General features: G+C 49.2%; 1 protein-coding gene across 3 annotated transcripts in view; it reads right to left on the reverse strand.

The window, feature by feature from the left end:
* The window catches only part of MINDY4 (MINDY lysine 48 deubiquitinase 4), a 102702-nt gene that overhangs the window by 73375 nt on the left and 13694 nt on the right, over positions 1 to 15633 (reverse strand). For all 3 annotated transcript variants that reach the window (XM_082692480.1, XM_082692479.1, XM_082692478.1), the window contains exons 4-5: positions 14841 to 15087; positions 10914 to 11341 (exon numbers count right to left, since the gene is read on the reverse strand). In XM_082692480.1, the coding sequence (XP_082548606.1) occupies positions 10914 to 11341; positions 14841 to 15087 (675 nt within the window). The remainder of the gene's footprint in view (positions 1 to 10913; positions 11342 to 14840; positions 15088 to 15633) is intronic.

Raw genomic sequence — 15633 nt, forward strand, 5'->3', positions numbered from 1 at the left:
ACCCCGCCTTCTAGGTCTGGCTCTTGCCACCGGTCCTGCTTAAGCCTGCAGCACCCCTGGAGTGATCTTCTGAAGCACAGCTCTAACTAATTTTTTAAAAAACAACACCCACATAACTGAAAACTCAAGACACTTTTCTATCCCTCTATTGCTCTGTGAGCCAGCTCTCAAGGCACAGCCCCGTCCTCTAGTCTCCTCTCCTCCTGGTCCCCCGCACGTGCCCTGTGTTCGAACTACACCAACACATCCACCTCTTGGCGTTTGTTTACTCTGTCCTCTCAGCTCGGGATGGGTCTTCTCCCTGAACTTCCAGACCAACTCTCCAACTCCTTACCAATGTCAGCATTCCAACACCGCTTCTTCTCGATACAGGTGCCTGAAGACAGTTGTTAGGAGTGAGGCTCCTGGAGCCAGACTGTCTGCATGAACTCAGACTGGTCAGTCACTCTGTGCCTCAGTTTCCCTACCTATTAAATGAAGCCAGTAACTCTCCCAGTGTGGCTGTCAGGATTAAATAAAATAACACATCTAAGGCTCTTGCCCCGGAGCTTGTCAAATATGAGTACTCACTAAATATCAAGAGCTTAGGGGCACCTGGGTGGCTCAGTGGGTTAAAGCCTCTGCCTTAAGCTCAGGTCATAATCCCAGAGTCCTGGGATCGAGCCCCGTGTCAGGCTCTCTGCTTGGCGGGGAGCCTGCTTCCTCCTCTCTGCCTGCCTCTCTGCCTACTTGCGATCTCTGCCAAATGAATAAATAAAATCTTTAAAAAAAAAAAATCAAGAGCTTAGTTATCCCTGAAACAATCCACACCTTAGCTCCATGGCTTTCCATCCTTGTCCCCTTGTCACTTGCCTTTTTTTAATCCTGTAGGACAGTCATTTGTATGGATGTCTCAGCCTCTGTGGGGCAGGAACCTATCCATCACCTCTCTCAACAACACTATCCGAGCAAGCAAGGCACACTTCGTAAATGCTTTGTTGAATAAAATTAAATAACACGTATTTAGATTGAGATCAAAAACTGTTTACTCTGTTAGGAAAAGGCTCCACTTCTGAGGGGCCCAAGGTTACAAAAATGGCCTCAACAGGAAATGGAAGGAATCCTATGGCTTTAGTAACTTCTTGTGGAATGAATAGAGAAAACAAAGTAGAATTTTCTGGAATGAGGCACACACATGGAATCCAGCTATACAGGAAACTGCTCTGGCAGGTCATCTTTGTGATTTGAAGACCTCTGACCAAAACGTTCCTGACAGAACTCGGGATCAAAGACCATCTTTCTTCGGTAGAGGCACCAGCCCCAGTGAGTCACAGCAGTGTTCTATCCCACAGACGCTGTTTGGGAAAACCAGCTCGGGGGGTCACGAGGGAAGGTCCGCTCCATCAGAACAGAAAGGCATTCTGTCCCCAGCTCCCTGGCAGTCAGCCTATCAGAGTTCTACTCAAGGTGCTAAGAAGGATGCCCAGTTTTTCCCTAAATCACAGTGTCTTCCCAATCTTCAGGGAAAGCTATGAGCTTAGGCTCTTTTCTCCGTAAGCCCCCACATGTGCACATCATCCCCAACTGGCTGCAAATGCAATAGGACCCAAGATAGCCTCCAGAAACAAAGGGCTGAGGAAAAGTAAAAGAGCTGCTTTCGCTCTGAGGAATGAGACTTCCCAGAACACCAGCAAGACATTTCTCAAGAAATCTCAAGTTTGGAGGAAAGCAGAGAAGGGCCATGAGTATGTCCAGGCCTAGAAGTAAGGCCTTTGGCTATTCCCCAAATGGAATCACCCTTCAAGGCCCAGTCCAGGAGTATCCCTCCTCTAAGACCCTGTTCCATCTGAATGGGCGCCATCCATCCAGCCTGGGACAGATGTTGCCTGGTACTTGTAGGTCTTTTTCTGTCTGCAAGATCACTCATCCCACTCTTACTCATGTTCCTTGAGTGAAGGGAAGACCTCACACTTCACTTCTTCCTCCTCAAGGCAAAGCCAATAATTCAGCTCCATCCAGTGAGTGTGGAACAATTCTGAGCAAAGCTGAGGGAGGACAGACCACAGAGAACTCGCCACCAGGCTCAGGTAGCTGACAGTCCAGCAGGGGAAACAAGGTGACCTGTCAGCTCTCTGCAATGTGGCAGGCACTGTGAGAAGAATGAGAAGGGGGCCATGTCCAGGGCTGGGAACAGGGAAGAGATCTGAAGAAGCTTCCTAAAGAAGGGAGCACTCAAAATGACTTAAATGCAGGACATCACAGTTGTAATGGGTGGGGTTGGTGGGTTGGTGCATTGGTTAGGTGGATGGTTGGTTAAATGAATGCATGAATGAAAAAATGAGTGAGTAAATGAATGAATACCAACAAACGAACTTGAGAATAAAGTTTTGAACTGTTCCAACTCTGCTTAAAATGATCAGTTTAAGTTTTATGACACTGCCCCCAAGCAGATCAGCATAATTGTTCCTACCTATGTCTTTGCTATGTACAGTCTCTCATGGGCTCCACGTTTATGGCCAGATCCAAGGATACGGCTGGAAAAACAACGGAAGGAAGGCAGTAAGGGAGGAAGGGAGGACAGGAGGATAGAAGGAAGGGAAGAAGCCAGGAATGAAGGGAAGGAGGAAGGGGCGGGAAGGAGCCGGCGGAGAGACAGATGGAGGGAGGGAGAGGGAGGAAGCCCGCTCCAGTCCTCGAGGACTTCACAGAAGTAAAGGTGAGGTATCAGGTCACTATGCGATACTGAGGGTTGTCCATGATCCTGAGCAGAAGAGAAGCATGGAGACTCTGTGGACGAAGCCAGGACTGGGGTGAGCCAGGCGCGGCACCTGGGGTACAGAACATAAGAAGGCACCCACTCCCAGGTTCATGCAGGTGTCCACACTGCAGATGGGCCCCCAAGCTGAGGACATATGCTCCTTAAATTCCACACCCTGAATGACTTGCTTGCTTTGCACTCATCATGGCCCTGTCGCTGACCTCTGCAGTTCTGGTAGCTAGGGTCTAGTGAGCTAACCGGCAGAGCAGCAACAGAGTGAGGGGGAAAGAAAGCACCTAGGAAAAAGCAATGTCCACATACTTCCCCCTCTGCTGACAGTCGTCTCCCAAAAATTATCCCTGAGCCCTAACAGCCTCCTTCCATCCAGCAGCAGTGGATTCCCAGTCTGTGTGCCTTGGGCAGAGCTGGTAAGGCCCAGATGTGATCAGAGGAGGATCTCTGTCACTCTGATGTCCAGAGATGGACAAAATGAGACCATTCACCCTTCCTAGAAGAGGCATGGGCGCACTCTCACCTCTTTAGCCGCACTAAGAGGATCTCAAAGGGAATCTGGGTTATGAGAAGTCCCTCTGCCCCGGGAGATGCACCGGACAGAATTGCTGGGCGCTCTGGAGCCGAAGGTACCTAGCAGCTCCAGTTACCACACAGGGTAAGGTCATCTAGCCCTATCCCGTGTGGCTCCAAGGGGCCTGTGACATGCACAGGAGCAGTGTCTCATGTTTACTCTCCTGCGCATGCTGGGAAGAGGCCCGCATTCAGATGAGAGAACTGGTATTCCAGCGTGGACGGGGACACACACTCAGGGTGGATGGGGGGAACCAGCTGAGCACCGGGCAGCCATACCCACTGCAGAAGAGAGGTCCCCGAGGAGTCAACTATGAAGGGGAAGCTGGACCAGCACGGGAGCCCCGGCCAGGCCACCTGTTCACATGGGGCCGCTGGCACACAGCAAGCCGCTGCGTCGTGTGTATGTTTCAAGAGGCAGCTAATTCCGAACCTTTATAGTCTGACATCATGTCCAAATAACGCGCAGAGATAAATTAAAATGGAAATTCCACCCATTACTCATCCCATGCGGTGCAGATGTTGTCAGACTTGGGATGCTCGGGTATGGGGAACAGTCAATAAACCACAAATACCACATCCTCGGCTGAGCCCCTGCCAAGCCCCAGATGGCATTATTTATTCCCTATCAGGACGCAGCCAGGCATCTGGGTGCCTGCCGGTCCCCGGCTCAGGATCGGGAGCCTGGGAGGGGCCTAGGGACCCAGGAGGGACCCAGAGCACTCTCCTCAGAGTTGCCTGCCCTGCGAGGGGGGTCTGGTGAGCACCTGTTGAATGCAGTCACCAGCCAGGGTCTCTGGAGTCCTGAAGATTCATGAAGATCTGCCGCCACCTACTGTCCATTCTACAAACGCTGAAAACTCTGCCAGCCACCACCCCACCGCCTGTTAGTCACCAAGTCCCTGAATGGACACAGAGACAGAGTCACTGACACTTTGGGGCCATGGTGGTGTCTATGCCGCAGAACAAGTCAGCTAAGTCGCATTCCTCACCCAATGTTACTGCCTCACCATGAAGTGCTGGCCTGACGCATGGCCTCTGGGAGCCCAAGGCCCCCTCGCCCTGTCAACAGCATTCCCTAATCCTTGGCTCGTCCATCCTCTGAGAGGGCCACAGTCTAGCATCCAAGCATGGAGAGCTTCACGGCAAGCCCTGGGTTTCGGAGGAAGGGAGCCCTCTCTCCTTTTGCATCCTGGCGGGGAGCTGGACACCAAAGAAGGCTCAAGAGGTTCCTCCTGTCTGACATACTATGGGACATTAGGAGCCACAAAGCCACAAAACCAGTGACCGTTCAGCCGGCACTCCTGCCACAGAGGCTGCGGTGTTGGGATGGGAGGGCTGCTGATGTGCCTGATTTGGGACTCGCACTGGCCTCCCCTTCACGGTCTGTCTGGCCTGCCTCAGCACGGTGTCCTAGGCACCAGAGGTGGTGTCCACAAACAGGCTCCATAGCTTGTCCATCACAATAGCAGGGGCTGGGCGAGTGTACAAGAAGCCACGAGAATGATGGAGAGGGCTCTGGGGCCCCCCTCACTGAGGCCCTTACCTCAGTGTGCCCCCCTCAACTGCCATCCATCTATGTTGGCTACTAATGGCTCAAGGTGGCATCTGTCTCCAGAGTTACCCTCCCCCAGACTCACCCAGGAGGTGGCACACTGCCCACCCCAGCCCAGGATGAGCAACTCTTGGCCCATGGCTGACATGGGAAAAAAGCCCTCCTCCCTCCTCCCAGCTTAATGGTGGGGCAGCTCTGGGTCATTTCACCCTCGCATCTTCCTGTGGGATCCGACTAAGGCCCCACACCCTGGTGGAGACCATCCCCTGCCCTGTCCTGCTTCCCCCACTGCCTTTCCCCTAAGAGCACCCCCAGTCATTCGAAGCAACTAACCCTCCATCTCGGGCTTGGCGTCTAGGGCACTGGTTCCCCAACCTCAGCATGGAGCACATCACCTGGCAGACTTGTTGAAACACACTCCTGTGGGCCTCTGGGTGGCGCAGTCAGTTACGCATCTGGCCATTGGTTTCAGCTCAGGTTGTGACCTCAGGGTCGTGAGATCGAGGCCTGTGTCAGGCTCTGATCTCAGCGAGAGAAGTCTGCTAAAGTTTCTCTTTCCCTCTCCCTCTCCCCTTTCCTGCGTGCTCACTCATTCTCTCCACCCCCCCATAAATAAATAAATAAATCTTAAAAAAACAAAACAAAAAAGCACTGCTAGGCTTCATCCCGAGAGTTCCAAGGCCCCATGGCTCAAGCTGCCTAAGGAGACACACATTTGCTCAGGGGCTCTGGCCCCTCAAGACTGCCACTGCGGCCACTGCTGTGGGTTGAATCCTCAAGAACAGCCAACAATTCCTCTCAATCTCATGACTATGATGACACACTGTGTTTCCAAAGGAGGCTGGGCAAACAGTAAGTGCCGGAGCTTGTGTGGCCCACACACACCTGGAACACGGAAGTTGAAGCCATTTCCTCTGGCAAAATCCCCAGTGGAACAGGCTTTGAGCTAATCTGCAGAAAAACCACCTCGGCAGTCCTGAGGGCTTCTCACAGAAATGACGGGCCAGCATTCCTCCAGAGACGTCTGTAAGTACCACAGGTGAAGTCATCCCAACCAAACCACTGAGTTTCACAAAGGGCCACATGGGGAGCCACCAGACTTGGGGCGCCAAGCTCTGGGTACTGATAAATACAGAACCCCTCTCCCAGTCCTTAGTCCCACACCTAGGGTTTCCCAAGCACCTGCTCTGGCCTCTGGCATGTGGGTGATGGCAAGGTCTGTAAAAGGGCAGAGGAAGGACCTGCCCGTGACATGGAGCAAAGGCAGGAAGCAGAGCAAGGCAAAGGTTGCCGTTCCTCCCCAGGTCAGGGCCAGAGACCCAGCACTTCCCACTGATCATCACAGAAACCCCACAAGGGCAGCCCTGATGAGTCAGGGATGAATGACAGATGGACCCAAACATCCACAACCCCCCAGAGGGGAGCCCAGACGACAAGGTTCCCAAGGATCTTCTGAGATCAAAGGACACAGGAAAGAAACAAAGATCAAAGCAGGAGCTTGTCCCCTGGGCAACAGAGTCAGACCCATGGAGCCCGAAGGCACAGCTATTCGTGCCCCCCGACATCTCAGCAGGTCAGATGGTGAGCCTGCACCCTCTAACCCAGGACACATGCTGCCCGCTCCTGCCCCTGCCTGGGCCCCAGCTGGGACTTCTGGGGCCGTCCCTGAGCCCCATGTTGCAAGGCCCAGAGACAGCTCTGCATGGCACCTTCCCTCTGCTCTGTTAGGCCTGGGTGAAGGGGCAACGCTACACATACAAGCCTGCTCAGCTATCGCCTCACTGTCTTTTGTCATGCTTTAAAATGACAACATAGGCACACGTCTCCCTCACCTTGAAGATCAGACCCTCCCAGGATCTGATACACACTAGGACTCACATCCCCATTTACTGAACTGAATGACATAAATGGGGAGGGGGCGCAGGTGGGCAGGACTGACAGAGGGAGGCTGGGAAGGGCAGGGAGGTGACTCTGGCCTGGTTTTAAATCAAAGGTGTCCTACAATTATGTAGGACATGCACTGCACAAAGATGCCCAGGCGAGGGGACAAGAGGCAGCGGAAATCCAACCCATACTCCATCCACCAAACTGTGAGCCCTGGGACCTGCTTCCACCCAGAACCTTGACAGTTTCCTTAAACTCTCTGGCCTCAGTTTCCTCATCTGTAACACAGGGATAATAAGTGCTGGGAGGAGGCTCATTCTCAACTCCCAGGGTCTTCTGGGAGCTTGGAGGGAGCTCTGCTAGTCCACCCTTCTGCAGGCCTTGACTCTCCCCCCTGCTGTGTGCTGCACCCAAGGGCAGGAAGGGAGACTTAACTGACTGGTTAATTTGGGAAAGAAAGAAAGAGAGAGAGAGAGAGAAAGAAAGAAAGAAAGAAAGAGAGAGAGAGGGAGGGAGGGAGGGAGGGAGGGAGGGAGGGAGGGAGGGAGAAAGAAAGAAAGAAGGGACATGAAGTTCAGATGCACCCTATTATTCTTGAGAGGGAGCTTTTTTGTCAGGGATGGGGGGGAACAGCCCCTTCCGCCATGTGGCCTTGTGAGCTGATCTGCCCTAGGCCTGACATGAGGAGAGGAAGTCTGCAGAGCTCCGGGCCCACTGGGCTTCATGATCATGATTTGCTGTGTCTTCCCTCTTCTCCTTATTGATCACAGAAATGATGTGTGTGTTACTCCAGCCTAACTCATACCCTTTGTTTTATTTGCCAGCTTGTTCAGAATTCAGGAGAAGAATACTTTTTAGCAAGAACACCAAAGAAAGGAAAATCAACCACAATATCCATGCTGATGGATTATAAAGAGCCAATGGGACAACATACACCAGGACTTAGCATAGTGCCCAGCAAACAGAAACTAAGTGGCAGGCAAACACAAAGCCCCCAAAATGCTTGTTGAGTGATCAGAATAAGGGTACTGGGGGGAGGGGCTGTGAATGCACTTTTACCTGCTTCCTGTAAGACGATGTTCGTACCATTTTTCAAGGGTTTAATAACTGGTCCAAGGCCACAGTGGTTCTTAGGGGCAGAATGGGTTTGCCAGGCCAGCTCAACAGACTAGAGCCCAGGTTCCATACCTCCTAAGAGGCTGTAAACAGTAGGTACTCAATAAATAGGTGGCAACTGAAGCAGAGGGCCCAGAATGACTCTGGAAGTGAGAATCCTAGGCCAGCAAAATGCACAAGCTTGAAGGAAACCTGGAAATCAACTACCCAGTGGCCACATTTTACAATCAGAGACAATGAGGTCCCAAAACAGATGACTAGCCCAGGGCAAAGTGAGGACTAGAAGCCAGGCCTCCTGATACTCCAGCCACTCCCCTTGCTCCCCAACCCACCATCTTCCCTCGATCACCACAGCCTAAGAGTGCTCCCAACCCATTTTGTCTGAGGCACTATTCCCTCTCCAGCCCACACAGGTTCTGGCATAGGAGGGCAAAACAACAGCAACCAGATTTTAACTCAGTGTGAGGAAGAATTTTCTAGCAGTCAGAACTATGCAAAACTGCTGTGGGAAGTGGGGAGTTCTCCATTGCTGGAGGTGTTCAAGCAGATGCCAGTCACCATCTAAAGACTGTGGAAAGGATTTCTATTCGGGGACAGAGGTGAAACCATTCATTCATGTATTCACCAGACTCTGGAGCTCACTGCCCAGGTTCAAGCCCCTGCTCTGCCTCTTACTATGTGTATAAATAATACGTGGGCAAGGAGAGCAACTTCTCTGAGTTTCCTCAACTATAAAATGGGAATTTGAGTGGCATATCCCTCACACGACTTTATGAGAAGTCAAAGAGTGAATCTACTTAAAACACTTAGAAGAATATCTTGTACAAAATAGATCAGTATCAGAAGTTTACTGATCTTGTTAATGTTGTTGGTGGTAGGAGTAATAGTATTAAATAAATATTCGTTGAATGCCCTCTATGTACCAAATACTAGTCTAGGAGCAGGGAATATAAAGGTCCCTGCTCTCAGGAAATTTCTTGTCTATTGTGAGGGAGACAAATAATGGATAAGTACGCAAAATAATTTCACATGATGATAGGTGCTGTGAGGACAACCAAACAGGCTGGAGAAGAGTGGGGCTGGAGGGGTAGTTGGTCAAAGAAAACCACTCTGAGTCCAGAACTCCTGAGTGACAAGAAAGACAGTCACGGGATGATGTGGAAGCCAGGCCCTTATGGCAAGGGAACAAGCCAGGTCTCCCTCTTGTGGGAATAAGCTACATGTGTTGGGGAACAGGAAAAAGGCCTATAGAAAGAATAAAGATCTATAGGGAGTTACATCAATGTTAAAACAAAGGAAAAGAACGGGGGCTGGCCCTACCAACATACTAAGCTACAAGTACAAATCCAGAGTAATAAAACCTGTGGTTATGTGCTTTTCGTTTTTAAAAAAGGACAGAAGACAATAAACACAACAGAAAGCTCAAAGACAGACCCATGTTGAAATGGGAACTTAGGAAAGAACAAAGGAGGCTTCATAAATCACTGGGGTAAAGAACAGACTGTAGACAGTGCTGGGAAAACCATCTTACTCTATGAAGGAAAAGAGACGCGGATCTTTTCATCCTCACAAATGCAAAAGGAAAATGTAAACGCAGTAATTATGCCCACTAAAAGAAAATTTATCTGATAGGATTAAAAATTCCAAATTTATGCTGCTTATAAGAGATAAGCTTTAAACATATACTGGACCATAAAGAAATCGCAACAAATATCAAAAGGCTGAAATCATAAAAAGTGTGTAATGGCTGAAGGGAAAACAAGTCGGGACTCAAAAGCAGAAACCAGAAAAACACGGGTGTAAATAACCTGCACGACAAAAGAAGAAATCACAACAGGTCTTAGAAAATATTTAAACTAAATCGTATGAATGTGTGACATATGAACACATGGGATACAAACAAAGCATTGCTCAGAAGGAAATCTGTGGCCATAAGAGGGATTACCAAAAAAGACTGAGGGGAGGTGGGGGGGGGGCAGGAGAAATGGGTGAACTGGGGTGTGTGTGTGTGTGTGTGTGTGTGTGTGTGTGTGTTTTCGGTTTGAATAAATTATAATTTTCTTTTAAAAAGGGAAGGATTTGGTTGGAACCCCGAAGTAAAAGGCTACAGGATGGTTAAAAGTAAAATCATGGAAAAAGACATCCCCTAGATACACTATAATCAAAGGAAGGACGGGGTCACTCTACCTAAATAGACACGAAGGCGGTAAGCATTACTAGAGAGAAAGAGAGGTTGCATAACCATAAAAGTCTATCCATCCCAAAGAGATAAAACTTCTGCATGTATGTGCATCAGACGGCGTAGCCATGAGATGTGTTCGGCAGAGTAGGCCCAGCTCCCTAACTCATAAAGGGAGTTCATGGACTCTAGCTTGCGGTGTACCACCACCGCCCAAGGGCCTAACTCTTCAAGAGATAGAGAAAAGGCGTGCCCTGCTAGCGTATCCCAGACACTGCAATCTCACAAGGCAAGTGAGGAGGAAAGGAAAGGAAGGAAAGGAAAGGAAATTTGTCAGCCAATATCCTTCACGAATTTAGAGACCATTGTATTTACATACAAACCCTTACATAAAAATATGAATAAATAAAATCAAACAATATATAAAAAGATAATATATCATACCCAAGTAAGATTTACTCCAGGAATGTAAGGTTGGTTTACCATTGAAAAATCAGTCAATATAGGAATCATCAAGATCTATTGTGAAAGCATAGAAGGAGGATGGGGGAGGGGGAATGTCCCAGAAGAGACTTGTGGGCACTGATACGTCATCCCATCTTGGGCGGGACCCCCCAGAGGATATGCCTCTCCCACCACACCGGACTGGCCACGTTGCTGCAGGCCAGTCTGGGAACCATCTGCTAAAGCCTTCTTGCCTTTAGGAAACCTTCCCTGAAGCCTCCTGTGTGGGTGCGCTCTGGGCTACTGGCTCCCCGGTGGAGGGACCATACCCACCTTCTCCACTTCACAGGCTCGTTCTGAGAGGCTGAGGAGCCACCAGGAACAAGGCCATCACCTCAGCACAGTGTGCTCACCTGAGGGGCAGGGGCTGGCTCCCTTGCCTGGTGAATGTTCTTTCCAGCCTCTCCTGGGTTGGCCTGGCACTCCCAGCTGGCAAGGAGAACTTCAAGGGCATCCCGTCGGCCTCTGGGCCACTGTCCACAGCCGGGCTATCTTCCTCGAGATCTCGCCGCCTGCTGCTCCCCCTCCGCAGCAGCCCCTTGCCAGACAAGTGAGGGGGGCTGCTGGGCGTGGTTCTCCACTTTTCTGAGGTCAGCTCACTGAGCGGGCCCAGGGGGCTCCTGGAAATGGAGCCAGGGCTGGAAGCCGGGCCCTCCTGAGCTATGGGACAGGCTGGGGCATGGGCAGAGAGCTCGGGCACTTTCCGGCTCTCTTCCTCGGAGGGCTGCTTCGTGCTGCTCAAGGCTGAGGACCGCCTCAGGGAGCGTCTGCGGAGGGCATCCTGAAAGGGGCGAGCACAAGAGCAGTTAAGGATCCCCTTCAAGGGAGGTGGGGAAATACTCCAGCCACTACAAGCATTTGCCCACGGTGCTCCCTCCCCCAGGACATCGTTCTCATCCATCCCCATCTCCTCTTAAAATTCCACCTATGGTCTGGGGAGGTACTCACAGGCTCCCAGCTCTGTAACACTTTCTGGGCTCCACCTGCATGAGCCCAGGAGCACGCTCAGCCCTTCTCCCACACCCCTCACAGAGAGCATGTCCCAGCAGCCAGTGAAGCTGTAGCTCCAGGCTCAGGCCTACCTTCTAATTCCCACACCACCACACAGCCACGTCTCCTGTGCCAAGTTACTAGCTTCTCTGTTCCTCCCTACCCTCACCTGTAATGTAACCAGCCCACAATCCACTATCTGTAATTTCTGAAACCTCCCAAAACAAGTTTATTTTGGAATCCTGTGCCAATTTCTTTTTAACTGCCATGAGGTTGCTCACAGTCCTTTCTTAAGTGTGGCTATTCATAGCTTAAGTTGCAGAAATGATAACATTTTTGCTTATGGGGTGCTACCCCAAACCCGGCCGCAGGCATTAGGTGGTATGTGGCTTGTGCACAGGGTTGCTTTTCTGATAATGAAGAAATCCTGAATCCCAAAACACATTTGGCCCCAAGGTTGGATGAGGGCTTGGGGACCTGTAGCATCTGTCTTGCACAAGATGGTGGCATTAATGGAAAGACCGGTAGAAGGGACTGGCACAGAGCCACACCCATCAGGGCAGTCAACCACCCTGATGTATAGGCTACCACTCTACGGCCTCTGCCCAGTTCCTGCTCACACAGGGCCTTAACCCCTCCTGCTAACGGACCAGGAATGGCAGAGGCCAGTCTTCATTCATCTCTGGTGCCTGCCAAGCATCCAGCTCAGTGATTTACCCCGAGTAAGTACTCAAGGCTTGTGCTTAGTGTTCGAAATGAAGGAATTCCAAAGGAGTCAACTGAAATGTCCTCTCTTACTATCAATGATTAACTGATAAAATGGGAACTCAAGTTGTTTACCAACCTAGGGTCGGGGAATGGAGGTAAAGGGGACAAAAATAAACCTGTGAAGCTCTTCCTGGGTTTAAACTTTGGGATCTCTCAGCATTTCCAGAAATAATCCTGGACCAAATGGTAAAGCCCAAGCTGGAATAGAAACAGCTAATTCTGTAGTATTCTTGCCTAGTGGAAATTACTAGGCACTACAAACCTCCCAAAGCCACCAGGGCCTCCCCTGCCACACAGTGAAGAAAATATTAGTCACCATTCCCAAGGAGACCTAAACTTCTGGGCCAAATGCAGGGAACCCAGCCTCTTACTCATCCTTTAAAAGGGCAGAGCTGATCTAGTAGAAAAAAAAATGATGAAATACCTAGCAAAGCTTGCTTTTTTTTCTCTTGAGCAAACAAGTAAGTAGGGCCAAAGTACTCAAAGACCCACAAAACACTTTCTAGAAAACCTGGGGAAATTCTTCGACAATCTACCCTATCTTTCAATGTCCTTCACAGGATTCAGATACCCCAGGGGAAAAACACACCTCCCAAGGCAATCATTCCTCCTTCTAGAAGTTTGGGACAATCTCCAAGTCATCTACCTCACACCTCACTTGTAAAGGGAGTCTCAACTACACAGATGTGATTGACTGGATGTCATTGCAGGACAGGATCCTGGCATTCATCTGGTCCACCAGTTCGCAAAGTGTAGTCAGCTGGCCTTAAGGGTCCCCAGATCCCTTTAGGGAGCTCAAACCTATTTTCTTCATAATAAAAGGACATGATTTGCCTTCTTCACTGTGTTGACATTTACAGGAATGATGCAAATGAACTGGTGGGAAAAACTGCTGGCCTGTAGCACAAATCAAGACAGTGGGACCAAACTTTCCTAGTTAGTGCTGGAGGTATTAAAAAAAAAAAAAAAATCAGTAAAATGCTAATTTCACCTAAGAATATCCATGCTGCGGTGCCTGGGTGGCTCAGTCAGTTAAGGGCCTGACTCTTGATTTCAGCTCGGGTTATGGTCTCAGGGGTGTGAGGTTGGTTCCGAGCTGCCCTCCTTCTCTCTGCCCCTCCCCCCACCATGTTCTCCCTCCCTACCAATAAGTAAATAAAATCTTAAAAAAAAAAAAGACTGTCCATGCTGAAGCATAAAAAGAATTATATTCAATCTCAACCCTATGGTACACATCTCTTTAATATTCTATGAAGCAAAATGGGCGGTATATGCAAGGACTCTGCCCATTGCCGAGGAGGACAGCTGTCTCAAGGAAAAGCACTTGCACAGCCATGGAGTTGTGAATTGAACTTGCTCGTTTTTTCCATGGAACAACTGACAGACTAACTGTGGTTATTCAGACATGGGTATTTCGCAGGCATTCCCCTGAAAATAAGTTGAGCCTGTTGCTTCAAGGGAAACAGCTGATGGACTGTCAGTGATAAAATACAATTGTCAGGTTTAAAAATTAAAATCTGGGGAGACTTGCCTCAGCCACTGGGAGCCGATGGCTTCTCAAAACCTGAAAACTTTTCTGATGAGTGGATGGTAACATCAAGAAATGTGACTTTTTTTGATGTGGGTTTATTGGTTAGTAGTGAAAGGTCAACATTCAGAAGATGTCAGTAACACAGATAACTCAGTAAACCAGTGATTTCCAAATGACCCAAAACCATCCCCACAAGACGGAGGTAGGGGCAGGGAGACAGTTGGCTTCTTTCTGCACTGACTCCAAGTGAGCTGGGAGAGCAGTGCTGGCCTCCAGTCATGGCCCACACCTGGTCATGCGGCGTGGAAGAGGAGGACACACGTGACCTATGCGGGTTTGCACAGGCTCTCTTACTGGACTAATATCACAAAAATTTGAAATTTGAAATTTGAATTTCCTCTGTTTTTCTGTTTCTTTTTGGTTTCACAAACTCCTTTCATTTCATTCTCTCATTTGGTTCAGTTCCGCCATCTGATGGAACCCTCCCAGAACCCCTCCTTAAGGAAGAGTATGAAACAATGATGGGACATTATTAGACTTTCTCTTTAAAGCAAAGCAAATGAAACCATAAAGATCAGGATTTCTTTTTCCCTTTTAACTACTATGTTCTAAAAAATAAGGAAGATTTTTAAAAATACTAAAAATAAAAAAGATGAAAAAAAATAAAAAAGATGTTCTCTACACTTGGATGGCTTGCCCCAACTCCTGAATGGCAAAGGGAAAAATGGATGTGTTCTCACTCAGCAAAGGAAGATAAAACCACAGCATCCACCTCGATGACCCGCTGGGTAAACTGAGGGCAGGAAGGAGATGAGGTTCCCACAGGGAGCTGACAGTACAACCAGAGAAAACAGAGGCGGTGTTCCTCCCATCCCAACACACAGATCGCCCCTTCTTGGACTGTCTTGTGGGGTACCCTCAAATAAACCCCTTAAGCCCTGCCGGGTTTTCATTTTCCATTCTCACCATAGCAGTGAGAGCAGCAACCTACCTGCGGGGAACTGGCGATGGGCCCTGCCATCATGCCTCGGACGATCAGGCCAGACTTCGGCCTGATCTTCTCACCCATTCTCTTTGTGTCCAAGGAAGGCTCTGACGACTGAAGCTTGTCCATCTTCTCCCATGCAGGGGCCACGGCAGGGCTTTCACCTGGGATAGCCTGCATGGGCTTACTTTTGTGGGGAGGCCTTTTGGATGATATAAAATTACCAAGTAAATCCCCATCAAGATTATCATGCCTGCAAAAAAGGGATATTTCCATTAAAACAGAGTCTTCAATAGCTAACAATGATAATAAATCCTGCATTCAACAGGCACACATAGCAAGCCCATTCATAAATCTGCAAGGATTCTAACCAGGCAGTGCCTTAGCATTAAAAATAAAGAACAGAAAATATTTCAGGGCAAGTCTGACCTATAAAATAAGAACAGGAAGCAAGAAACAAAATCAGAATTGATGACCCACAATAGCATTCCTCAAATATCCTTAAATATTTAATATCCTCAAATATAAAGAGCATCCTTGTCCCAGACCCAAGTGATTACAGAAAACCATAGCCTTTCAGTACAGTCCTGAGCTACGTGGAGACAAAGCCTTACTGCCCCTCATTGACATTAGTAGATGAAGACATGTGGCAAACTTGATGTTCCCCAACTATTTGGTTAAGGTTCAGTTGAGCATGCCGATGGCCTCTCTTCTCGGGTTGCTTTGCATTGAAAGAGAGTAAGAGAGAGAGAGATTATGTGTGTGCATGTGTGTGTGTGTGTGTGTGTGTGTGTGTGTG

Source organism: Mustela nivalis (assembly GCF_964662115.1).
Source record: "Mustela nivalis genome assembly, chromosome: 12".
Lineage (NCBI taxonomy): Eukaryota > Metazoa > Chordata > Mammalia > Carnivora > Mustelidae > Mustela > Mustela nivalis.